This window comes from Passer montanus, unplaced genomic scaffold (genome assembly GCF_014805655.1).
Source record: "Passer montanus isolate IOZ18808 unplaced genomic scaffold, ASM1480565v1 scaffold44, whole genome shotgun sequence".
NCBI classification, from domain to species: Eukaryota; Metazoa; Chordata; class Aves; order Passeriformes; family Passeridae; genus Passer; species Passer montanus.
The window spans coordinates 3,056,060-3,080,746 of NW_024369262.1; the positions used below are offsets into that span (position 1 = coordinate 3,056,060).

Below are 24,687 nucleotides of genomic sequence, written 5' to 3' on the forward strand. Positions count from 1 at the left end.
CTTCTTAACAGATTAGAAGTCATCTTCTCAAAGCAGGATGACACATAGGGCAGCATCAGGGAAAAGAAAGGAGGCTGAGGAACAACACAGCCCTGGTGAGAATCACTTCATCCAATTCTGTCTTTAAAGAACAATAAATGAAGAGACATCTCTGGTGGGAAAAAAAATAATCAAAACACAGGTCTGAGAGGTTTCTGAGAAGTGAACACATTCAGCCCCAGCCATACAGAACGTGTTCAAAGGAGACAGGGGTGAAAGGACAGCAGCAATAAGGTGGAAAAAAGGAAAGAAGCACATCAGAAGAGGATGAAGGGCAGACCCATAAAAGCAAAAGCATGAATTTGTCTTCACACAGGCACAAGCGAGGTGTAATTCTGACATCTACATGTGGACTAGGCTTTCCCAAGAACGCTGGGGAAGAGAGAAAAAAGAACAGAGACAGAAATATCCACCAAAAAAAAAAACCAACAAAAAATCCTTAGAGCAGGGCATACATTCTTTTCTGCCTTTTCCAGATCACCTTCATATCTTGCTCCTGTTGCTATTCTAGACAGAGATCACTGGGAAGTTCACATGATGTCGTGCCCAAAGTCAGAAGCTGTACAGGCAGGTGTTTCACACCAATCACTAGTGCTTGCCAGAAATTCAGCATGGGGTTTTCAGCCTGCTAAATTGTATCCTCAGGCCAGTGCTTTCTGCAGGGTTCAAAGTCAGTAATCTCCAGCTCCATCTAGTTTGCTTCCAGTGATCGTGCAGAGCAGACGTCAGCAGAAATGGGTTAGAGTTGGGTTCAGGCACTCGATTCCCCCCAGCTGGCTGAGATGCTCTTTGCCTTTTGTGCTCAAGATCTGATACACCAATGGGAAGAATGAATTATACAACCTTTTTTTTTCTCTTTTCCCCCCTTCATTTTTGGCTACAGGGAACATTTACTCCATATCCTAAAAAGGTATGTGATTGCATTACAACTGGTATCTGTCAACCCCTTTATTAAAGGGAAGCTACAACACTATTTTTACTCAGCTTACAGAGTTACTGGATACTGCAGTGTTCCTTCGAGGAAGCTGGGCAGACATCTAGTGAGCAGTGGAGCTGGAGACAGCACAAATCGATTACTGTAAGAAGGAAAAGCCAGCTCTGACAATCTGTGTCACAAAAATCACAAGTCTAGCCAGTAACCTGACGTGGCAAGATGCTTTTTGCTTACACTCACTTCTTTCATACCCCTGTAACAAAGCCATGTTATATCCCCAGATACATTTGCATTTTCACAAGTCCAAGAGAACTTCCTGACTGGTTTAAAAAAACAAAATGGGTACATCCTTCTCACATGATTTATATTCCAACAGACAGCACTTCCTAAATATTCAGACTGTCACACTTGCTTTCAGGGAGATACACCTCCTTCCTACTCTGCTCCCTTTCTCCACAGCAGATTCCTGCAATTTGCTACTGACTTGAGGATTAAGAAAGGCTGCAGAGCACAGGAAAAACTCAAGAACCTGACACGTACCAGGGTGTCAGTCTAGCAACAAAAGCAGTTTAACATCCACTGGTGTGGGTCAATAAACGGAAGAATTTATGTTAGTGTTGAAAAACTGTTTCAGTATCGATGTTACAACTGAAATTTCAAATTGACTCTGTCTTACACAGGGAAATACAGGAGCCCTGCTCTCCTGCAGGTGTTCCTCACACCACCACAACAGCACCTACAACCCAAAAAAGGCCCTTTTGGGGGGGGCGAGGGGTGGAATTCCTGTTTGGTCCTGATTCTTACTAAAAATACACAGTTCTGTCACTGACAACTGCACAGAGGCACTCCCCACCCGGGGTGTCCTTCACACCCGTGGTAAGAGAAGTACAGCCGGATGTCAGACATGCCAATTACCACTGCTTCCCTTTCACTACCCCACCTAAACAACACGGAGAAATGGAGAGAGAGAGAGGAAAGAATTATGAGCTTTATAAGATCTTGTGTAATAAACACAGTAGTCCCCCATTCCCAACTATCAGATCTGCTGGCGGCAGTACAATCTTAACAACACTGAGCTTGTATGTGATAAAAAGACATAAGGCAGCTAAAGGAAGGTGAATATATTTACAAGATAGTGCCAAGATCTCCATAACAAACAGTCATTAGCAGATTAGTATTATGAATCTAATCCAATTAAGAATTTCCTTTGCAAATGCCTGGAGGAGCTGGAATTCCTCTGGGAAGACCTTTCCATGTTGTGAAAGGCTCCCATGAGTCATGCCTGCAGGCTGACATACCAGGAAAGACCAGCTCTGGAGCAGCAGGAACAAAGCAGTGAACCCCACCTCGCTGCAGCCTCCTGCTCCTGAGGAGTCAACTCAAAAATGGACCTCACAGCAGCACAAAAAAAGGATTTCTCAGTTCCACAAGTCGTGGTCAACATAAAACTGGCACTTTCTTAAGCCAAGGGACGAAACCAGGGAGAATTCTCCTTGTTCACCGTCTCCCACTGTGCCATTTTAAACAGCTGTGGAACAATGCAGGTGTTTGATGTAACACCAGTCCAAGTAGCAGCCATGCCTTGAAGGCAAAGCCTAAGCTAAGTAGATAAACATCCTCCTCCTCAACTTCCAATCCTCGACTTTAGAATCCCAAAGCCATGCTCCTACCACTGCACACTGATGTTGGGAACTGCACAGAGACCCACGGCTCAATCCAAATCCCCAGTTCTTGCCCACAGTGCAAAATCTGCTCACGCACAGTTTAACACAAGCAACATCCACACACGCAGGTGAGAGCGGTGGTTTGCAAGTCACCCCACCACGAGTTCCTCCAATTCTTACTGTGAATGATTTGCTGAAACCCTCAGCTGAAGTCCATAGATTTAGGCTGACCTTATCTGCCTTTGCACGGAGAGATTTAGGACAAAATAAGGAGAGTGAAAAATCTCATTGGTACAACTTTGCTGAGCAGAGCTGCCAAGACTGATCATGTTACCACATCTGCAGGCGCACACGCAGTGACCCTCTGCTGCCAGAAACCCAGTCAGGGCAATCACTTCCTCCTGCCTCAGGATCCAGCCCGGGCTGGCCCCAAGGCTCCCAAAATATCAGAACCAGAGATACATAAAAACAAAAGTTGGTGTTTTTTTAAAAGCACATACTTAAACCAATATTATTTTAACAAAGTATCGGTTAAGATGGATACATTTAAATGTTGGGAACAGAACAGCTTCCTCTGACCTTCAGTATGCAATTACATAAACATTAAAGTAGGGGTTTGCCAGTCATTTACTGTTAAAAAAACCCAAACAAGCAGAAAGCCTCACAATAAAAACTTCCTTCACCTAAAACTACAAGCTTTTTTGAAGCTGTGAGGTAATTCAATGTACTGAAACCCTGTTCCTAGCCACTATTAGGTAGGAAGTTTGGCTCTCCAACACCTTCCTGGACATCTCACGACTCCTTGCAGCAGGAGATGCCTCAGACCATTCTAAGATTCACCTGAAACACCCGAGGCAGCCCAAGATGACCATTAAGGGAAGGATTAACTGAGACAATAGACTGGCCATTGTTTTTCTCCTCTCACAGAGGGCATATTCATGTAAAAACCCAAAACTAGAACAAATGCCAAAGATAAAGCAAGGCATTTTAGACTGAATAAGGTGGGGAAAGAGTTATCGATGTCCTACCAGCCAAACACAACTTTTTTCCATTCTTTGTTCGAAGCACTAAAACAATGTGACTCATAGAAAATACCAAAACTCTAGTTTAACTTCCTCTGCTGCACTTTGCAGCTCTGTCACTCCTGTTCTTCGACACCAGCACTTGGGTGAAGACTGCCAAACCGGAGGGGAAATGAGCCAAACGCTGCAAATATAAACACAAGGAGGTGTTGCAAAAAGTTTGATGGAGGTAGCAGGCCCTGGTATGGACACGACACACTTCTCCCAGCACAGCAGTGAGGAAGCCCAGCTACCAGGAACCTTTTTGCTGAGCAGGGCCACAAAAGTGGCACTGTCGTTTATGTAACTGGTCAGCTTGAAGGGACTGAGGTCACTCTGCCATGCCAGCAGAGCTGCACAGCCAGCGGCATGAGATTTTACAAGAGGGACTTGAGCCGCAGCATTCAGCGAGGTTTGTGCTTTTGGGCTCCTCCAACCAGAAACTCGGGCAGGGAGACTTTTTAAAAAAACAAAAAGAGGGAGAAAAAAAACAAACACAAAACTGTTCTGTGTTGGTTCTCCCTCCTGTTGTCACTCCCCTCCCCCAGCTTGTTAACTAAACTTTTCCTCTCCCGGGGATCTTTCTAATCCTTCGTAATGAATTTGCAACATCAGTCACTTTGCAAACCCGCTTCAATGTGAATCAAGTTTACTACAAGCTCAAGAAAACACAGGGAATTCTAACAATCACATTGCCAGGAGGAGGATATAAATGGGAAAGAATAGAAGTAGCACTGGAAAATTGGTTTTCAATCATGTAAAGAAGGAGTGTGCACCATCCCTGGGGGCCTGGGCTGAGGCAGAACATCAGGATGGAAATGCACTCTGCACAGTTACCCAAAGCAGCAGATTGTGGGCAAACAGCAGAACCAGACACCAACTTCAGAGCTAAAAATCCCATGTCCTGTTTTCAAGAATGACTAGGGACACAAAAAACCTCTCTCTGTAAATTCAGACCTGAAGAGAGTCACCTGACCCTGATATTAATCCAAGTATGTTGAAACTAAGTATCTGGCAGGGATTTCACACTTTGCTGTATCCCTCCCACCAGGCCAGTTTATCTGCAGCCAGGCTGGAATCCTCTGGCCTCTCAGAGCACCCATAGCAGCTTTACACTGAACTAGGACTCCAAAATGGAGTTGTGGGGAAAGCTGACACCCCAACAGGTGAATTGGGAAGTCACTTCCACCCACATTAATTCAGGAGAGCAGTTGTTCCACAGTGTACCAACAAAACTTGTTATTTACCACCTCAGATGTGTAACACTATCAGACTCTGAAAGTTTTGGGAGCTTTGGCCAAGTGCCTTCTGTTTTCCACACAGGACAACGGGTTTAAGTGCAAACTGAAGTTAAGGCAAACTGCTGAAGTTTGAGGGTCACACACCTAGCAAAGCCAACTTCCTCCCTACAGGCTTAAACAACTTGATACAGAAGAACCTTCTCTACACAGGAAGGAGCAACATGAGTTCCTGGGAAGCTGAGCTGGGTTTGTCTCCAGCTGACTGCATGACTTGTGCCAATCACACCCCTAAAAATCCTTTTCTTTTATAATATGGCCTCTCCCATACAGCTGTATGGGAGCTGATTACAGCTGTAATCAACAGATCACAAACCCCAGACCAATTAAAAGCTACTTTTTTTGTTATGCTATACTGATAATAAATTCAACCTGGTACTAAAGCTCACAATGAATATTCAGAGAAAAGGTAAGCTGTTGACACAAATCAGAGTGCTCCAGCAGGACTATTCAAGCGACTTAAACCAAGCCTTGCATTACAGCTACTATTCTTTAAATAAAAAAAAAAAACGAGGCAGAAAGGAAGTTGCAAGTGCTGCCTTTATGCCTAAGTTTATATCCAGAACGGAAGTTGACTTTCAGCAAAACACAGGAGGTAATGGGAAGACACATGAAAACAAAACCTGAGCATCCCTTTGAGACAACCTAGGTCACCTGAAGGCCATAGCCAAGGGTCCGACAAAGGTCCAGGAGGAAGGAGGCAGAACCAGGCCCAGGCTGGAGGCCTTGAGACAAAGCCTTTCCACACTGCACCACCTCCCACAGCAGGGTCTGGGCTGCTGTCAAAGGATCGCTTGAGACACCCCAGAAGAGGCAGCAAATGGGGTGAAAGAGAATATTTAGAATTGCTCTTTCATTTCTATTCTGAAGAGTAACTACTCAACCAAAGATACATATATATTTTTCTATAAAATTTTTATACAAATTCTTGTACAATTATAATGCAGCTAATTCAGGTACAGCGAAAGCTTTACAGGTATCTGATTTACCTGGTTATTTCCCACTCACTAACTACAATAACATCACCAGATTAAGCCATGAAATTTAGGCATGCACAAAGTGGTCTCAGACTTAACTAGGATTCAGAGTTAACTCTGCAGCCTTAGGCACAGCTCTTGCATTCCAAAATGTGAAGTTCTAGCCATCGCTCCAGCCTCGCTGGGAGAACGCTCAGTATACATCCGAAAGCAACCATGCCCAGCAGAAGGAAAAAACCACCCTCAAATTAAAGCTCATCAAGGACACTGGATGAAAAATAATGCTAATTACTATCCTGCTAGTAAATATTAGAGGATCTGCACTACCACCAGTAGCACTTCCTCAGGGTAGGAGGGATGATGTCATGGCTGCATGCTACAGCATTGTCGGGTTTGCCTGGCTACACGCTGCTAACGGGACACTCCCTACAGGACTGTGACCGCACGCTCAGCTTCCCTGCTATCAGCAACCACTTTAATAAGTGCTCTGAGACCCTCAATTAGCATAGAAATGCAGAATAGCCAGCAAGCAAATGAAAATCAGAAAAAAGCAAGGAAAAAAAAAAAAAAACAACAGAGGGAGGGAAAAAAAAGCGCAGAGGAGACAGCTGTAACAGGGTGGCAAACAAAGCTCCAAAGCATGAAAGAGAGAAAGGAATGTGGTTAAAAAATCTCCCCTAAGGAAGAATACTCTGTACTCCCAAGCTCCAGCTGTTTGACTTGCCCCGCTCCCTCCTCCACTCCATTATCCACTCTGGCTGTGCTAATTTAACACAAACCGCCCGCCTGTGTCAACTGTTGAAAGGGGGGATTTCAGGATGCATCCCAGCTCCGGGTGCAGAAAAAGGAAAAACTTTGGGGCGGAAAGTTGAGGCGCTTTTGGCGTGGCGTCGCTTTGTGCCCGGAGAGCTTGGGAAGCTGTGAGGGAAGGCAGCAAGAGCCCATCCTGCTGCAGCCCTCTGCCACCGCTTCCACACGCACCTCGATTCCCAGCCGGCAGCTGGATCTGCATGCAGAGAGCTCTGCCTTCATCAACAAAGCCACACAACTCCCAGCAAAAGCACCCAGCAGCCCCCCAGCTCACGGCAGACACCCCCACGGAGGAGACAAGCAGGTCGGAAGAGCAAGGAGGAAGGGAAAAAAGGAGGGAAAGGAATAAACCCGGCCAGCGTTAAAGTCTGGAGGCCTGGATTTTCCACGGGGAAGGTATTTTCACGTTTGAGATACTGTGGGGAGTGTCGCGAGGGTTTGGAAGTCATATATGCAGCCAAAATGGCGCTGAGAATAAAAATATAATTTAAAGGAAGGTCGCCATATTGTAAACAGTGAGGCAGGGAGACACAGAGACAGCAACCTCCATTATTCCCAGCAGCTGCAGCAGCACGGAAGCGCTGGGAACGTCAGGCCTGGTGCAGAGACGCCACCAGGGCTTCCCCCTCTCCAGCCAGGGCTCCCCGGAGGGTCCCCCACAAGCCAGACACCCCTGGAGAGGGGTGAGGTGGGGAAGTTTCCCGCTGGGGAGGGCGAAAGGCCGGGCAGGGGCAGCAGCAAGGCAGGCAGGCCGCGCAGCCAGCGGCCTCGCTCCTCCTCCAGGCCTCTCGCCCGCTGCTCAGCACAAAAAGAAAGGACGAGGGTGGACCCCCAGCTCTCCAGAAAGCAGCCGGGGGAGGGTTCACCTCGGCCGCTGTGGATTAGTCTGAGGAGGGATGGACCCCAGCGGGGTTTGCACCTCCTTTTTGTTCCTGTCTGCTCCAGCCGGCCCCGCGTCCCCCCCCTCCCCGGGACCTAACGGGAAGCGGGAGCGGCCGGAGGGAAGGTGCTGTGGGCAGATCCGGAGGGAGAGAGCGCCAAGCCTTACCAGCACTGGAGGTGGAAAGCGGCGGGGCAGTGATCGCAGCAGAGCAGATCCCCTCCTTCCTTGCAGCTATCGCAGCTATCGTGGTTAGTGGCCCTGCCACTTCGCCTGGGCTCCTTCTCGGGCCTCCTGCTCTTCTTCTCCCCATCTTCGCTCTTGGGGGGAGCCAGGAGGGCCTGGATTTGCTGCACATGCACACACAGACAGAGCGGGCTCTGAGGGGCTGCACGGACCCGGACCCAGCGCCCTTCTCCCCGCGCCCGCCGGGGGGACAGCGGCCCCGGCTCCTCCGGGAGGGGATGGCGGGGGGCACAGCGCCCCGGCCGAGCCCGCCCCGCCCGCCCCGTGTCCGGCAGGGCCTCTCCGGGGGCCGGGCGAGCTGCCTCCGTCCCTCCGCACTTCCTTGTAAGGCCACGGGGCTCGGGGCTGGGGGGGTTCCCTCGCCATCTTGCAGCCCCGCCGCCCCCCCGGGCCCGGCCCCCCTCGCCGCGTCCCGGGCCTCACCTCCATCAGCCCCCCGGAGGTGTCCAGGTCGTAGACGATCGTCTTGGTCTCCATCTTCTCCCACATTCATCCAGCCCAGAGAGCGGCCCCGAGGGCCCCCCCCCGGCGAAGGGGAGCGAGGCGGGGACGTGCGGCGGCCCCTCAGCGGCGGCTCCGCGTCGAGGCGGCGGGGAGGGGAGCGGGGGGGGAGGGTTGCGGGGGGACCAGCCCTGTGCTGGGCGGGGGGCGAGGGCGGGGGGCGCACCCGCATGGCCACCCAAGCCCCTCGCCAACCCCCCCCCGGGGCTTTGTCCCCTCCCCGCTGCAGCCCCGGGGAGCCCTGTCCTTACCTGGGGGTCCCCGGAGCGCTGCTCCCCCTGCCCGTGTCACTCCTCCGTGGCAGGGACTGTGGGGGCTGCTGCTTTCCCCCTGCGGGGGCTGGGGGAAGGATGGAGCCCGAAGGGGAGGGGAGGGTCCGGGGACCCCCAGTGGCTCAGGGTCTCATGAGCCCAGTGCGGGGGGCTGGGTGACAGCGGATGGGGTCCGGGGACCCCCAGTGGCTCAGCCTCTCATGAGCCCAGTGCGGGGGGCTGGGTGACAGCGGGGCTCGGGCAGACCCCACGGGGGTCCGGGTGGATCGGGGGTGGCAGGGGGGTGGCCGGTGCCCAGGTGGGTCCTGCCAAGCGCTCGGCTTGAGTCTCCTTGGGAGAGGTGCTCCCAGCCCGTGCCGGGGGGCACGGGGGGGCCCGGGAGGGGTGGCTGCAGCGCCCAGCTCCACGCTGCCCACACCTAGATGGACACCTCATATTCCCTCGTGTCCTGCAAAGGAAACAGACTGCAAGGGGTTGGACACCCGGCAGTGCAGCGGGGTGCCTGGGACTGGGACGGGGCGTCTCCCATCCCATGAGGACCTGGGGATGTGTGTCCCATCCCAAACACGGGTCCTGGAGCAGTGTCCATCCTGTACATCGCCCCTGGATATCCCAGAGAGTGTGTGTGGCCCCTGGGTTGATTGATTAGTTCATCCCTGAACGAATGTGTGGTGCCTAGATGGATATCCCACCCCATGTGTTGTCCCTGGATCGATGTTCCATCCTGTGTGTGGTCCCTAACTGCATGTCCATCCTGTGATCAGTCCCTGGATAGATACATCACCCCATGGGTGGTCTCTGGGTGCGTGTCCCATCCCCTGTGTTGCTCCTGGATCCGTGTCCCATCCCCTGGATCCATGTCTCATCCCGTGTGTGGCTCCTGGATGCGTGTCCCATCCCCCTGGGTGCATGTCCCATCCCCTGTGTGGCTCCTGGATGCATGTCCCACCCCCTGTGTTGCTCCTGGATCCATGTCCCATCCCCTGTGTAGTTCCTGGGTGCATGTCCCATCCCCCTGGGTGCATGTCCCATCCCCTGTGTGGCTCCTGGATCCATGTTCCATCGCGTGTGTTGCTCCTGGATGTGTGTCCCCTCCCTTGTGTTGCTCCTGGATGTGTGTCCCCTCCCTTGTGTTGTTCCTGGATGCATGTCCCATCCCCTGTGTGGCTTCTGGGTGCATGTCCCATCCCCTGTGTTGCTCCTGGATCCGTGTCCCATCCCCTGTGTGGTTCCCGGGTGCATGTCCCCTCCCCTGGATCCATGTCCCATCCCCTGTGTGGCTCCTGGATGCGTGTCCCATGCCCCTGGATGCATGTCCCATCCCGTGTGTGGCTCCTGGATGTGTGTCCCATCCCGTGTGTGGCTCCTGGAACACACGACCCCACCCCACACCCGTCCCAGCCCGTGCACAGCCCCTGGCACAGGTGGCCCGTGCCATGCAGGGTCCCCAGGGTGCCCGGCCCCAGTGGGGGGTGTGGGGGCCTGTACTTACTCCTGTCTCATAGGTGGGATTGTCAAAAGCCGACTCCACGGTGATGTGGTCGTAGGGGTGGGAGCCAGCAAGGGGCAGCTGCAGGGCCGGCTTCCCCTGGAGCCTGTGGGGAGAGGGCAGCTGGGGGGCACTGGGGGGACATGGGGGGACATGGGGTGACCGGGCCAGCGGGCCACTCACTTGGAGAAGTAGAGATAGATGCCCCCGATGAGCAGGGCCACCACCAGCACGGGCAGGAAGACAGCGATGGCGACGTTGGTGCCCTCCAGCGTTGTCCCCGAGGGCACAGCCTTGGCCACAGCTGTCCGGGAGCAGAGTTGGGGGGCTCACCCAGGGGACACCCCACATCGGCCGCACCCCGCGTGCCCCTCCACGCTGTGGCACCCCAAAACACCCCCGCCCTTACCATCCAGGTTGCGGTTGCTGTAAAACTCATCGTAGGAGGCTGGAGGAGGCGGGGGAAAGAAACCAACAGCGGGGGTGAGAAGTGGGGTGCTGAGCGCTGCCGGCGGGGTGCTGGGGTGGGGGCTGCTCGTCTCACCCGCCTTGCAGATGGGAGGGGAGCCGCTCCAGCGGGAGGGGTGCCCGGGCAGGCAGCGCAGGCTGCTGTCGCCCAGCAGCGCCCGGCCGGCCGTGCAGGAGAAGTGCAGCGTGGCTCCCGCCGGGTACAGCCGCCGCTCGGGGCTCTGCCGCCCGCCCGCCGGCACGCCGGGGTTGTGGCACGGCTCGTACGTCTCCGCTGCGGGGCAGGGGCACCGTGGGGTCAGCGCTCGCCATCGGCTCGGGGGATATGCCCGAGGAGGGGACGCCCAACTCACGGATGCACTTGGGGAGGCGGTCGCTCCACTTGGGTCCCCCCGCGGCGCGGTCGTGGCAGGTGAGGGTCCCAGCGCCAGCCAGGACGTAGCCCTTGTCGCAGACGTACTGCACGGTGGCTCCCACCGGGAATTTAGGGTTGGAGACCACCCTGCGGCTGTGCTCAGCGTCCCCAGGGTCCCGGCAGGTTGTCACTGCGGGCGGGAGTGACCGGTGGTGACGGTGGCTGGGGATGCGCCGCAGGGCAGGGGGTCACTGGTGGGCACCACTCACCCCGCTCGCAGGAGGGCAGGTCACCGCTCCACGTCAGGTCCCAGTGACACATCAGGAGGTCAGTGCCAGTCAGCTGGAAGCCGGGGTAGCAGTGGAATGTGACCACAGTGCCGTGGAGAAGCTCTGGCTGTGAGGATGTCTTCCAGCCATTGGCAATGTCCGGCAGCTCAGGGCAGGTGTCATTACGGGGAACCTCTGTGGGCATGCGAGGCTGAGCAGGGCAGTGGGGACACTGCGGACACCAGGGGCACTGTCCCGCCAGGGGCCTCACCGGAGAAGTGGATGACAAAGCCCTGCCGATAGGCGAAGGCGCCGGCACCAGGGTCGGACTGGAACTGCACGGTGACATCGGCAGTGGACGCGTAGAGCTTGAAGCGGCCGCGGGCGCCCGTGTACTGGCCCAGGATGCGCGCCGTCAGGTCGTCCCCATCGTAGAAGGTCAGCATGTCCCCCGAGCCCAGCCGCAGCCTGGGGCAGAGGGGCTGTGAGGGCAGGGAGGGCACGGATCCACCAGCCCACCATCCCCATCCCATCCCGCACTCACACACGGACGTCCAGCATGATGCGCTTGTCCTCCTCCACGTGCAGCCCCCAGATGCAGTCCTGGCCTTTGCCGTACGCCTCTGGCCAGTTGGGTGACAGCACCACGCCGGCTGTGTCCGTCAGCTCCCCGCTGCACACCGCTGTGGGCACACGCCGGGCTTGGCACTGCCACGGGGCACCCCCACAGCACCTGCTCCAGCGCCCCACATCCAGCACACACCGTGCCCCTCATCACACTCACTCATACTCTGGCTGCAGGATCTCTCCTGCCCCATCCACAGCCACCCCCAGCAGCCTCCAGCACCAGCACCCACCACGGCACGCTGGTTCTGTCTCATTCCACTGCGGGTCACTGGGGTCGACGCACTCGATGATGGTGGAGCCCTGCTCCAGCGTGTAGCCAGGGTCGCAGCTGAACTCCACCGTGGTGCCCACGGGGTACCGGGGGTCACTGGCCGTGAAGTTCCCGTACTTGACGAAGGGCTCGTAGCAATGGCCCTGCTCGAAGGCTGCGGGCACAGGGGCAAAGGTCTGCAGGGGCCAGGTGGGCACGGGGACGTTCGGGTCACCCGCTGCGCCCTTGGCCCCATACCCTCGTAGCGCAGCGCCATGCCCGCGGCGGCCCCGCTGCTGTCGGTGGTGAGCTCCACGAAGAAGTGGCGCCCGGTGCTGAGCAGCCCCTCGATGGGCAGGTACTCCACCTCGTAGGAGTCGTACACCGGCGGTGCCTCCACGTTGTTGCCGTTGCGGATGATGAGCCTGCCAAGGCATGACAAGGGCAGGGTGCACTGCTGGCCATGGCCAACAGCAGCCAGGCTTGGATGGCAGCCTCTAACCCCAGCCATTTCCAACAGCATTGTCCTTAGGCATGGATGGCAGCCTCTATCCCCAGCCATTTCCAACAGCAGCCAGGCTTGGGCATGGGTGGCAGCCTCTAACCCCAGCCATTCCCAACAGCACCATTCTTGGGCACGGCAAGAGGTTATCTTCCTTGAATATGGCCAACAGCACCTGTCCTTGACCATGGCCAATCGCCAAAGGTAGCCACACTTGGCCATGGCGAGCAACACCCATCCTTAAACATGACTAAGACACCCATCCATGGCAGATCCCGTCCTTGGATATGGCCAGTGGCACCCATCCTTGGATATAGCCAAGAGCACTCATCCTTGAACACAGTCCCTGAAGGGCTGCCCCAGGGTGCCCCTGTCCCCCCAGTGTGAGCCAAACCTGTCATCGTCCTCTGCCAGTGACACCTTCTCGAAGTGGAGGTGCAGGCGGTGGCCATCGGGCGCTTCCAGCAGCCAGTGGCACGTCAGGTTGTTGCTGTAGTTCCCAGGGAAGCCGGGCGAGACGATGCGTCCCACCGTGGCGTTCCGGACCACGCCGCCACACGCCGCTGTGGGAGAGGGACCCTCAGCGGGCGACTGTGCCACGCCAGCTGTCCCGTGTGCCCGCGCTGCCGCGGCTTACCCAGGCAGAGGGGCTCGCGGGCGCTCCAGAAGGGGCGGGTGGCGTTGCGGCAGACCAGCCGGCGGGCGCCCTGCAGCTGGTATCCCGTGGAGCAGCGGAACCGGGCGTCCCCACCGGGGTGCAGGCTGCTGACTGAGACCTCCCCGAAAGCCGGCCGTGCCGGGAAGGGGCAGCTCAGCAGGTAGGCTGGGGGTAGGTGGTGCTGTTAGCAAGGCTGAGGAGCAATGGACCTACCCCAGAACCCAAAAACTGCCTCTCCACACCCCTGGAAATGCCTGAGTGTGGCAGGGCTCGAGTGACACAGTGCCTAGTCTGCTGAGAGTTATGCTCAATGAATCCATAGCTGCTAAGCTCAATTAGCTCTCCATGAGCGATCCTCACCTAGTCATTGCCAGCTTAAAACACAGATAAACTCTGGTGCATCGCCACAACCCAATTAGCACCATGCTGGCAGGGAAGCTCCCAGAGGGTACAGAGGGGTCTGAGCCCAATACCTTGGTAGTGAAAGTGGTAGGAGCCGGGGCTGGGGGGCCGGGGGCTCTGGAAGCGGAGGGTGAGGAGGTTGGCTGGGCTGCGGATGACCTGGCCCCGCAGCAGGAAGGACTCGTTGGCCAGGAGGTTGGGCTCCAGGCCTCCCGCGCTCTCCACCGTCAGTGTCTCCCCTTCTGCCAGGCTGATGTTCTCCACCTGCAGGGGACACAAGTGTCACCGCAGCAGCATCACCCGGAACCTGGCTGGGAGCTGGTCCTTGAGTGGCTTCTCTGCGGTCGATAGCCCGCTGGAGCTTGTCTGTGCAGGGCAGCACCTTTCAAACATGGTTAGCAGGGCCATAAATCATCCCCCACCAGGCCAAGAGCAGCAGGGCCCAGCCGGGGCTCTGCCGGAGCACCACAGCACAGCCAGGCCCACGCTGGCAGCCTTGCAGACAGCCAGCCTCGCCCTCTGGAGCAATTTGCTATTAATGATGCTAATTAAGCCATGCTGCACGGTGAGGAGCAGCAGCACTGGTGAGTGTGGGCTGGAGCAGGGCTGGTGGTGGAGTTGCTGCCTCTGGCTCACCGCTGGCTTTCCACAAGTCATGGCACTGCCCTGTGGTGGCCTCAGCAGAGATGGGGACACATGGCCACGTGCCACTGACGGGAGCAGCACCAGGCCTCAGCACAGCAGGGTTTGCTGTCTCCTGGCAGATGGGTGCTGGGTGTTCCTGGCCCTGCAGCACAGCACAGCACCTGCTGGCACTGCTCACACCTTCTCCATTAGGGCTTCGCTAATTAAATCTCACAGCACTTCTTTGTGATGGGTGCCAGGCACAGCAGCTGGTGGGCACAGAGCATCCTGGGCCATCCCACCAGCTCGTGTACCCACATCCCTCTGCCAGGGCCTGAGGATAGGCAGTGCCCTGAGCCAGCTGTCTCAGAGACACGGGAATGGGGACAAGGACAGGAACAAGACCACGTGTTTGCTGCACCCTGCACAGACCCTGCACAGACACACAGAGTAGGGGACACACCACACCTGTCTGCAGGCACTTGCCACCCTGGCCCACCCTCAGCCCTCAGCTCACCTTGAGCTCCACACCATAGCCAGGGTAGACAGAGATGGTGTAGGTGCAGTCCAGGCTGCCATCATAGGGGACACCAGCTGGCTCTGGGGACACCAGCCAACCCTCGGGACCCGCCAGCGTCCGGTTGCAGGGAGCTGGTGACAGAAGAGACCCCAGCTTAGCCTCGCCTCACCCTAGCTCCACCTGACTCCCTCCCTGGCGCTCACCTGGCCCCTGCAGCGTGGTGACAGTGGTGGTGGTGATGGTGGAGGTGGTGGTGGTCCCCTCCTCATCCCCAGGCACCGCAGTGGCCCTGGCGTGGGGTGCCAGCCACGTGCCAGCCGTGCTGGGTGCCTGGCTGGGGACTGCAGTGCTCGACTCCGGCACCCCAGAGGGGGACCACGAGGGGTCTGCAGCTGGCACAGCCCCCCACGCCTCCCCCCAGGGCCCGGGGCGCCCCGCTGGCGTGGTCAGCGGGTCGGTGGGGAAGGCGGGCCGGGGCAGGGCAGGGGTGCGGGGTGAGGGCTCGGGTTCTGGGGGGCCGGGGGCCGGCTGCAGGGCACCGGCAGGGAGGAGGGGGCCGGCAGCAGCGGGCAGGAACGGCGCCTGGGCCAGGTAGTCCTTCTTCAGGAAGGCCTCGTGCAGCAGGTCCTCCAGCAGCGGGTGGTGGTTGAGGATCTTGAGCGTGGGCGCCGTGCTCACAAAGCGAGCCTCTGCCTCCCGCTCCGCCGGCGTGGGCAGCGCCGTCGGCTCCACCTCAGCGCTCTCCCCAGCCTTCCTCGCCAGCCCGTTGAGGCCTGGAGGGAGGGAGGAAAGAGTGTGGGATGCTGGGGAACCTGTGCGCTGATGCTGTGTTGGGGACTGAGGGGATGGGGCACTGGTGATGGATGCTTCACCGCAGACCAGCACTGCGCCCTCAGTGGCACCTGGGACAGAGCCTGGGCGTGGGCTGTGCTGGATCAGGTGTGGATGCAGCTCTGGGAGTGGTGCTGATGCAGTGCCACAGACCTGTGCTGCACTGGGGACCAGCACATCCCATGCGCGACCCTGCACCACGGGCCAGGGCTGCTCCAAGGGCTAAAGCTTCCCTGCACACCAATATTCCCCCAAAACCAGGACGGCAAACAAGCACATCAGCCACACGCAGCGGGACCGGGACACCCTCTCCCCAGCACACCCTTCACTGGGGGAGCCCTAGCAATTAAGCCCTGGCTAATTAATGCACATCTGCAGCTTGTACCACGTGGAGGGGTGCCCACTCCTCCTGTGAGCCAGTCTGGATGGGGACAGCCCTGGGGCTGGGTATCCCTGATCTCAGATTATCCTTCACCACAGAGGTGGCCATCCCGTGCCAAGCTCCTCCTGGGGCTGCATTTTCCTGGGGTGCAGACATGCAGGTGATTACCATGGCTGCCACGACCAGCTGTGCCAGGAGTGCCACGGGAGCCTGGACACTTTCCTTCTCCAGGCTGCCAGAGAGCTCAGCTTCTTTCCAGCCCTATCCCTGAGCAGTGTGAGTCTGTGGGAACCCCCATCCCATCCTTGCTCCCCCCTGTCCCACCCACAGCCACAGGGATTCCCCTGTCACAGCCCCTGCCCCTCCCAGGCATTAGCCCCTGAACAAATCCCCAGCATGCCCAGCCCAGCAGCTTACGGCCTTTAGACCAAAAATAAAAGAATTTAATCAGCCCTAATGAGTCACCCAGCCTCTCCCGCTCCTGGATCTGGCACGGCACCGTCCCCTCTCCCGCTGGGCACAGCTCAGTGCCACGGCAGAGGGGGTGCCATGGTGACACCCAGCATCCCTCCGAGGCCACGGTGGCGCGTGGGCACGTCTCGCCGTGCGCAGGCACTGATGACACGATACTGCCAATTACCGGCTAATTATCCCTATCCTTAGCAGGGCAGGGCCCCGCGAAGATTAATTACTCTGCGACTGCTGCTTTTAAGGGACTATTAAGAGACATTATCTTGGGTGTGCAGCGTAGTGGGGAGCTGCTGGGTGCTGGCAGGCGTTCTCACACCGCTGCTACCCACCCCTTGTCCCCACCACCCCCCTGCCACCGCCAGGGACAGTGACAATGCCCTGGGCACAGAGGCACAGCAGGGACACCTGCCAGCACCAGCTCCAAGGGGTTTGCTTGCCCCCCAGCAAGGCCAGAATGATATTTTAATGGGATCCGTTTATTAGAACATAAAAGTTAATGAGTTTATACTGAAGGGCGCCAAACTCTCCGTTGGGCTTTAATAGCAGATTAGCACTCAGGGCTGGGCCCTGCACCACCAGCACTGCCCTGTGTGGTGAAGGCTGGGCTGGAGATGCCCACCCAGCCCCCTGGGCACTCCTGTCCATGAGCATCCCACCTGCCCGGGGTGCTGGGGGGCACAGGGGTCCCCATGGAGGCTCCTGGCTAAGGCCAGGCCTCGCAGCAAGGATCCTCCAGAAACCCCATGTGTACACTGAGCAGCCTGGGCTGGGCACTCCTGGCACCAGGCACTGCCCTGCACTCTTTGTGGCGCTCTGGGTACCACAGGATGCTCTGGTACCAGGGCATGCTTGCCACTCCTGGCCCTCTGGGGATGCAGGATGCTCAGGACAGCGTGGGAGGGCAGGGGGTGCCCAGCTGCTGCCACCCTTGCCCCGTGAACACCCCAGCATGAGATCCTCCACCTCCACACATGCCTCTAAGCAGCTTATCTCCAGTGCCACAGCCATGTCCCTCCCGTGTCCCCAAGGTGACCGGGCACTGCTGATGTGAGGTGGCTCCCCAGCACACCCCCTGGCAGCCAGCAGGACCCCCCGAACTCGGGGTGGGCAAAGGGGCTGCCAAGCCCCCAGCAGCCGCGTGCCTGTTGGGGTCCCTCGGCAGGCTGGGATGGGCTCCTAATCCCTGCCATTGGCTTTGTCGGGTGGGAGTTTATTAACAGCAGCCGGGAGATGCCAGAGACTAATCCGGCGGCGGCGGGCGGGGCCCCCCGGCGGGGATCGATGCCGCCTGCTGTCACAAATAAATAAATAAGGCGGCACGCGGCCGCCCAGGGAGCCCCGATCGATGCTGCCCGCCAAGACAGCAATAACAGAGCGCCCGACGCAGGGAGGGGACAGGGCAGGGCCCTCGGTGGCCCCAGGAGCAGCGCAGCGCCGTGGCACAGCGGTGTTCCGTGCCTCAGTTTCCCCACCCGAGGGAGGGGGCGGCGGGAGGTGCAGGCGGGCGGGTGCCTGGCGCAGGGTGAGGGCAGGGGCTGGGCCTCACAAGGTTCTAGGTTTATTTTCTAATTTAAAATCCAATCTGGCTTTGCCCCCACGGTCAGGGCCTGCAGCTGTGATGAATGAGCTGTCAGGCAGCCCACACCGTGCTCCCCCACCCACAGCCCCCCTGTCCCACGGCCTGCAGCCCCCTGGAGCACCCCCAGCCCCCACAACAGGCACAGGAGGGGGAACACACCTCACTGATGTCAGATCCCTGCCCTGGTGGCCCTGAGGACCTCGGGCAGGGAGCAGGGCTTGCTTCCAGGGGTGAAGGCAGCGTGGGCAGGAGCAGGCAGGGAATGCAGGTGGGTGGGCAGGGGTAGGCAGTGCGGGAATTCAGGCATTGTCTGGGTGCAGGAAGGGTGGGAGGGTGCAGGCAGGGGTTGGGGGCACACAGATGATGTGAGGGTGATGGGGCAGGGGGGCATGGGCAGGACTGAGCAGCCAGCTCCTCTGCCACCCAGCTGTCACCACAGACAAACCACTGGCACCCAGCATGGCAAGCTGGCATCCACGTCCTGCCACCCCTCGGCCACCTCCACGCTGGCACCGCCAGTGACCCCCGGTGCCCACGGCCGAGCTGAGCCTGTCAGGGCAGCTGGAGCGGGGTCCCTCGGGGCTGCCCCGGTGCCCGGGGACGCTGCTGGCGGGTGCGGCCGCCGGCCCTGGCAGCTATCGGAGGAGCTCGGCTTTAATATTCATGGCAGCGCTGGCGGGGAAGCGTTTGACCTTGTATGTTTTGCGATTCTCCTTGAATTGAACAGTCATTTACCCGCTGACACATGTCACATCACCGCAGCCCGTTCCCTGGAGCACCGCGGCGGCCGAGCTCCGGCTGGCACACGGAGCAGCCCCGACACCGGGCGGGCACCGGGGCACAGCCCAGCGGGCAGCTGCGTGCCCATCCCCGGGGCTTTCCTCCCTCGGTACCTGGTGGGTGCCAGCGGTGCCCTTGTGCCCTGCTGTGCCCATGAAATCCCCCTTCCCCGCTCTCCCCGCGGAGCTAATGGGTTTCTACAGCAATTTCCCTGCGTGGCAGCAGCGGTGATAAATTGTATGTCTGCTGCTATTTCAGACCCAAGCGCTGTGCGGTGCCATGTCCCCCCTCCCTGGGCTCACAGCACCTAAATCAGCCCCTCCAGCCCCTCCCGCAGGGTTTCCTGAGATGGATCCCCCACTGCTGGGCAGTGCCACCCCGCAGTGGCCGTGATGTAGGTGCCAGGCCTCCATGGGGCTCTGTGCAAGCTCTGGTCTCCCCCAGAACCCAGCACAGCTCACCCCTCTGGGCGGCAGAGGGGCACCCAGCCCTCGGGGCACCCCTGGGTGCTGGGGGTGCGTGCCCAGCGTGGGCAGGAGTCAGGCAGGGCGAGCAGAGCCCCGCTGCCCACCCAGCTCCCTTCCCTCCGCCCACTGCCAGAGACAGTAATTGAAATCGGTTGCGGGAGGCGAGCGAGAGCTGCTCGTCGGGCTCGGCGTTGGGCTGCTCAGCCATGTCATCCTTCCTGCAGACACCATCCCCTCCCATCGCCGCCTGCTCCTGCCAGAGCCGGCGTTCCAGCTGCCCCCAGCGCTCTGTCTCACAGCCAGCCCCACACCCTGCTTTTCCTAGAGGGTTAACCAGCCAGTTCTGGAAGACACTCAGGGCTGATCTCACAGCCAGCATTGTCCCTTGCTGCCACCCCCCCCCCCGCAGGGTATCTGGGGACCACCGGAGCCTGCCCTGCCCAAGCATCACCTCGCTCATCGCCCACCACTGGCTGATCTGGCATTTCAAGCACCTCTCTCCATTTTCACAGGGTCAGAGCAGCGCTCTTGCAGCTGATTAATATTTGATCCCTTCAGCACAGCTCGTTACTGCATTTAAATTATATATGTAATAATTCCTACTGGCACGGCGAGCGTGCGGGCTGCCTCCTGCCACCTCTCCCGCAGGCTGGGGGCCCAGCAGACCCCGAGCCTTGGCCAATGGGACCCCCTGGCACCTCGGAGGATGTGATGAGCAGTGCCAGGTCTCAGCACAGGGCAGGCTGGCAGCGAGCCAGGCAGATAGAGGCATCCCCAGCTGCCTCTGAGGGGTCCAGGCAGCGCCTTCACCCACCCGAGGTTGCTCATGGTGGGAGCAATGCTGGTCCTCCAGTTGTCCCCATGTCCCCAGCAGCGGGAGGAAGGGATGCTGCCACTCCCGGGCTCCTGCCTGTGCCTGGAGGGAATCCATTACCTCCCTGGTTATAGGCAGCTTTCAGAGGCAATCTTTCAATTGTGCGCATTTAAAGAATTGATTGGAGGCGAAATTATCCTCTCCCGTCAGAGCCGCTGGAGACACAACTTCATCCACCTCCCCCGGGGGCTCTTGGTGTTCCCAGGGGACCCCACGGCCGGGGTCAGCCTCAGCCCCCACCCCGGCAGGGAGTGCCAGCTCCAGGAGCCCCGTGCCAGCCTGGGGGTCCCTCCAGCAGCACAGAAAGGGGTGGGAGCTCTGCTGCTCCAAACCAGGCCTGGGGGTGCCCTTGCCATGTCCTTGCCCAAGCTTCTTTGCACCCCATTTTCCCCCACACCCCCAGAGCTCTGGCTCTGCCTGGCCCAGCACCCTGCTCTGAGTTCATCCCCCCAGCTGCAAAGCCAGGGACGATCCCTGCGGCAATCAGGCTCCGGGGCCGTGGCGGGGCTGCTCGGCTCAGCCTGCGCCCCCCATCCCCGCGGGACAGCCCTGCCCTCCCGCTCCCTGGTTTAAGAGCATTATCCAGATAATCCTGGCCTGGCGGCACGGCAGCGTGGCGGTGACGAACTCCTCCGAGGCACGCAGGGCACGAGCCCACGCGCCGGTAATTGCTGGAAGCTGCCTCCTTCCCCAGCCCCCTCCTCACGCCGAGACCCCAGCCAGCAGCCACAGCCCCGGGGGCACCCTGTCCCCCAAATACATCACCCCTGCGGGCACAGTGCCTCTGGCTGATGCTGGATGCCGTGGCACAGCTCATGGGGGCACGGCCAGGCCCTGTGCCCCCTGCCACAGCCTGTGCTGCTTCCTAATGCCCCAGGCTGCCAGGACCCCAAATTACAAGGGGCCCCCTCCAGCATGGCTAAGATAAGCACCACAAAATATTCCTGGCCTGCCATGGCTTTGGAGAGCTGGGGAGAAGGGCTGCAGTGGGGCAGGGCTGATGGAGCTGTGCCTGGCACTGTACCCCTCAGCTTCACCAGTGCCACGGGGTCCAGACCCCATTTTCTACTGGGGCAAATCCCTGTGGACACCAGGGGCTGGTGGTGTCCCACAGCAGGGGCAGGAGGGAGACAGGATCAGACCCTGCATTGCCACCATTCAGACCGCACCACAAAGCTCCCCAACCTGGATGAGGGGTCCAAGACTCCCTGACCCCATGTCCCTCCGACCCACAGCTCATCCCCATCATGCACCAGCCCATCGATGCCACGTCAAGGCCACAGTGACACTGAGCCTGGCACTGCTGCATGGAGCCCCTGGGAGCCCTGCCTGATGGAGGATGGGGAGTTTGAGGCACAAGCCACACAGGCAGCTCCCAGTACATGATGAGGGGATACAGGGTGGACAGGACCCCAGGGTCCCAGCCCTGGAAAAGCTCAGCACCTCCCGGGGCATGCCTACTTTTAAGACTCTGGGAAATGCACATGCAGTGTTTAATTAACTTTATTGATATTCAGAAATTAGGGGACTGACTAGAGGTAATTGCTCATTAGAAATCATTAAACTGACACAGTAAGCACCAGCCTCCCTTGGGGGAAATCTGCCCTGCTCAGCGCCCTGCTCCCAAGACAGAACCAGTGATATGGACCCCCCACTCCAGTCTGCTGCCCCCCCAGCGGGGCAGGAGAATGGGGTGCCATGGCATTCCCCCACTTGCTGTCCCCATCCACTGCCTTTCCCGAGAAAGAAGGCTGTGGCAGCAGCCCCAGGCGGCGGGGCGAGCTGGGAATAGCAGCGGGCGCGGGGCCACGGCGCCCTTCCCCGCCTGGGCTCGGCTGCCAGATGGGGAGTTTATGTAACTCCCCGCACGGCTGCTGCCTGCAGCCCGTGCCCACATCCCGCATCCCACCGGGGCCACCAGGGCTGGACCACCGCCCGCCCATCGCCCCGTGCACGGCCACAGTGCTCCAGGCCACCCCAATCCCCGACAGATCTCCCCAAGCCTTGGAAGGTCCCCAGTGCTATTTTTGGGGCAGCGGAGCCACGAGGCACCGAGCCTGCCGGTGCCCCACGGGTGGCAGAGACACGGAGCCGAGCTGGGTGTTGGCTGCTCTCCCTGGCAAAGCGGCACCCGCCAGCCCCGCGTCCCTCGTGTCCCTTGCGGAGCTGGAGGGGTCACCCCAACAGGGAAAAGAGGGGGAAAGAAAAAAATGCCCCCAACGCCCCCCACCCGGCAGTGGGACCGGCTCACGGCATGGCCAGCCCGAGGGCGGCTCGAAGGGCTCGGTGACCGCGGGAGCGGCTCCGCCGTGCCTGCCCAGCCCCCGGTAACACCGGCAGAGGGGCGGCCGCCGGAGCCTGCCGGGGGCGGCGTTGCACCAGCCCGGCTGCAAAGCGCTGTGCGCGTCCCCGGAGGGGGCGGCGGATAACGGGGAGGGGGGATTCTCGGTTCACCGGGGGGGGGAAAAACGGGGGAGCGTCCCCTCCGCACCGGGGGGGCGAGCGCGAGTTGGCAAAGTTTGACGGCGACCGAGGCGGGTTGAGGCCACCCGGTAGCGACGGGCGGTCGGTGTGCGCGGCGGGGGTGACCCGGGGGGTGCCGCTCGGTGTGCCGGGGGATGCCTTACCGTGTGCCGGGGCGCGGAGCAGCGCGGCGAGGAGCGGCAGCAGCAGCAGCGCGGGCGGCGGGCCCATGGCCGGCGGCGGTCAGCACCGCGGACAGCTCCGCTGCGGGCGCGGCGGCGGCGGCGCCCCGAGCGGCGCCCGCCGATACCGGGGACGGCGGAGGGGGGGGCCCGTAATGCTCCGAGCGCGGCGCACGCCAATCCAAGGATCGGGGAGGGGGGCTCTCCCCGCCTCCCTCTCAGCCCCCCCTCGCCGTAATGCTCCGAGCGCGGCGCACACCCGGTGCCGGGGGTGTGCGGAGGGGGGGCTCCGCTCGCCTCCCCCTGAATCCTCCCGTCCGTGATGCTCCGAGCGCCGATGCCAGGGACAGGGAGGGGGGCCGGCGGTGATGCTTCAAGTGGGGCGCTCGCTAATTCCAGGGAGGAAGGGGGGGCTGCCCCCACCCACCCCTCGCCGTAACTCTCCGAGCGAGGCGCCCTCCAATCCCGCAGGCCGGGAGGGGGGGGCTCCTCCCTGCTACCCCACCCCCACGCCGTAACTCTTCGAGTGCGGCGCCCGCTGAAGCTGGAGATGAAGGCTGGGGGAGGGGGATCGCCTAAGCCCCCCTTCCTCCCCGAATCCCGGCAGCCCTTCGGGGTGGGAGCCAGCGAGGGGCTGTGGGAAAGGTGCTCGGTGCCCACCTCGCCATATCCTGCCTCCCCACCCTCCTCACCACAGCCGCGTCCCTTCCCCCAGTCTCCTCTTCCCCATCCCTAAACAGCCCAAATTAGGGCTGGGCTCATCATCCTCCATGCAGAGACACCTGGACACGGAGCAGCACAGAGTGGGGCTGGTATTCTTTATGGTGGGCTTCCAAGAGCCCTTCCCCAGCCCCCCGCCTCGGGGTCCCGCAGGGCAGCCAGCCCTGCAGTGGGCAGATGGTGCTGGCACCGGCACCGAGCAGCTCCATGTTGGCTGATGGACGGCTCTTGAGGGTGTTAAAAATATATTTTAAAAAACCTCTTTGTTTAATAACCCCCTCCCCATCGCTCCAAAAGCCCAGATGGCTTCGCCTCGCCGGCTCCCCCGCAGCCCGGCCAGCCCCGCTGCACACACAGCCCACGCAGCCAGCGCCGCTGGGGGTTTAATTTTAATCCCGGGTCCTGCTCTGCCGACATGCATCATTCCTGCCGTGGAGAATGGCATGGCTTGGCATGGGGAGCCGAGAGCAGGGCAGCAGCCGGTCCCACGTCATGGGCTGTGTGCCACCAGCCCCGTGGCACTGTCTGGTGTGGCACCAGCCCCACGGCTGCGGCGGGAGCGGGGCTGGAAGTGATGCCAGGATCCTCATCCCGGGGGTGCTGCCGGCTCTTCTGCAAAGCACTTTCAGCTCTAAACCCAAAACTTTGATCCGCCAGTAGCGCCATCAATGTTTAATGCAGCAAAGCCCTGGTAGGGCTCGGAAGATGAGCATTTTGAGGCCAAATTGAAGTTTCTAATATTATGATATTCAAATAATTTTAATCTGCCTGATGCATCCCCAGGCATGTACCTGGACTGCTAATGAGGGGCTGCCTTCAGCCGCTGTTGCTTTTGACAGAAAACAAACAATTCTTTGCAGGTGCCATCAAAGGGTTGGGAATGGAGAGGTCTGGGGAGGAAAATGGGGGCGAGCATGCATGGAGCCAAGGTTGCAGCTGGGAGAGAAGGGTGCCGTGTTTGCCTCAGCTCCCTGGGGAACAGCATTGCTCCCTAATTCTTTTTAAAGTGTTGGTTTGTGCTTGGTGAAAAATGAGGCTGGTATAGATGGATGGTGGGATTTCGGGAAACTTCTGTCCCACTGTAGAGTGGAC

At 59.4% G+C, this 24,687-nt stretch overlaps 2 protein-coding genes across 3 annotated transcripts in view; both read right to left on the bottom strand.

Annotated features, from left to right (window-relative positions):
- The window catches only part of PHF12 (PHD finger protein 12), a 31,599-nt gene extending 23,071 nt beyond the window's left edge, over nt 1-8,528 (bottom strand). The window contains exons 1-2 of the mRNA XM_039720516.1: nt 8,333-8,528; nt 7,832-8,013 (exon numbers count right to left, since the gene is read on the bottom strand). Coding sequence (XP_039576450.1) covers nt 7,832-8,013; nt 8,333-8,398 — 248 coding nt within the window. The 5' untranslated portion in view covers nt 8,399-8,528. The remainder of the gene's footprint in view (nt 1-7,831; nt 8,014-8,332) is intronic.
- A 319-nt stretch (nt 8,529-8,847) lies between these two features.
- Nucleotides 8,848-23,340, bottom strand: SEZ6 (seizure related 6 homolog). 2 transcript variants are annotated; one of them, XM_039720518.1, is made up of 17 exons: nt 22,858-23,340; nt 15,050-15,619; nt 14,844-14,977; nt 13,774-13,966; nt 13,280-13,465; nt 13,037-13,205; nt 12,399-12,565; nt 12,121-12,315; nt 11,808-11,946; nt 11,535-11,731; nt 11,264-11,458; nt 10,993-11,184; nt 10,716-10,913; nt 10,581-10,619; nt 10,355-10,475; nt 10,175-10,277; nt 8,848-9,146 (listed from the first exon to the last, which is right to left on the bottom strand). In XM_039720518.1, exons 1-17 carry the CDS (start codon nt 22,922-22,924, stop codon nt 9,114-9,116), a joined length of 2,898 nt encoding a protein of 965 aa, XP_039576452.1. In that variant the 5' UTR covers nt 22,925-23,340; the 3' UTR covers nt 8,848-9,113. The 2 variants fall into 2 exon arrangements, with proteins under 2 accessions (XP_039576452.1, XP_039576454.1); XM_039720520.1 differs by having other exon boundaries at nt 8,848-9,130; nt 22,858-23,339.
- Nucleotides 23,341-24,687: the final 1,347 nt, after the last annotated feature.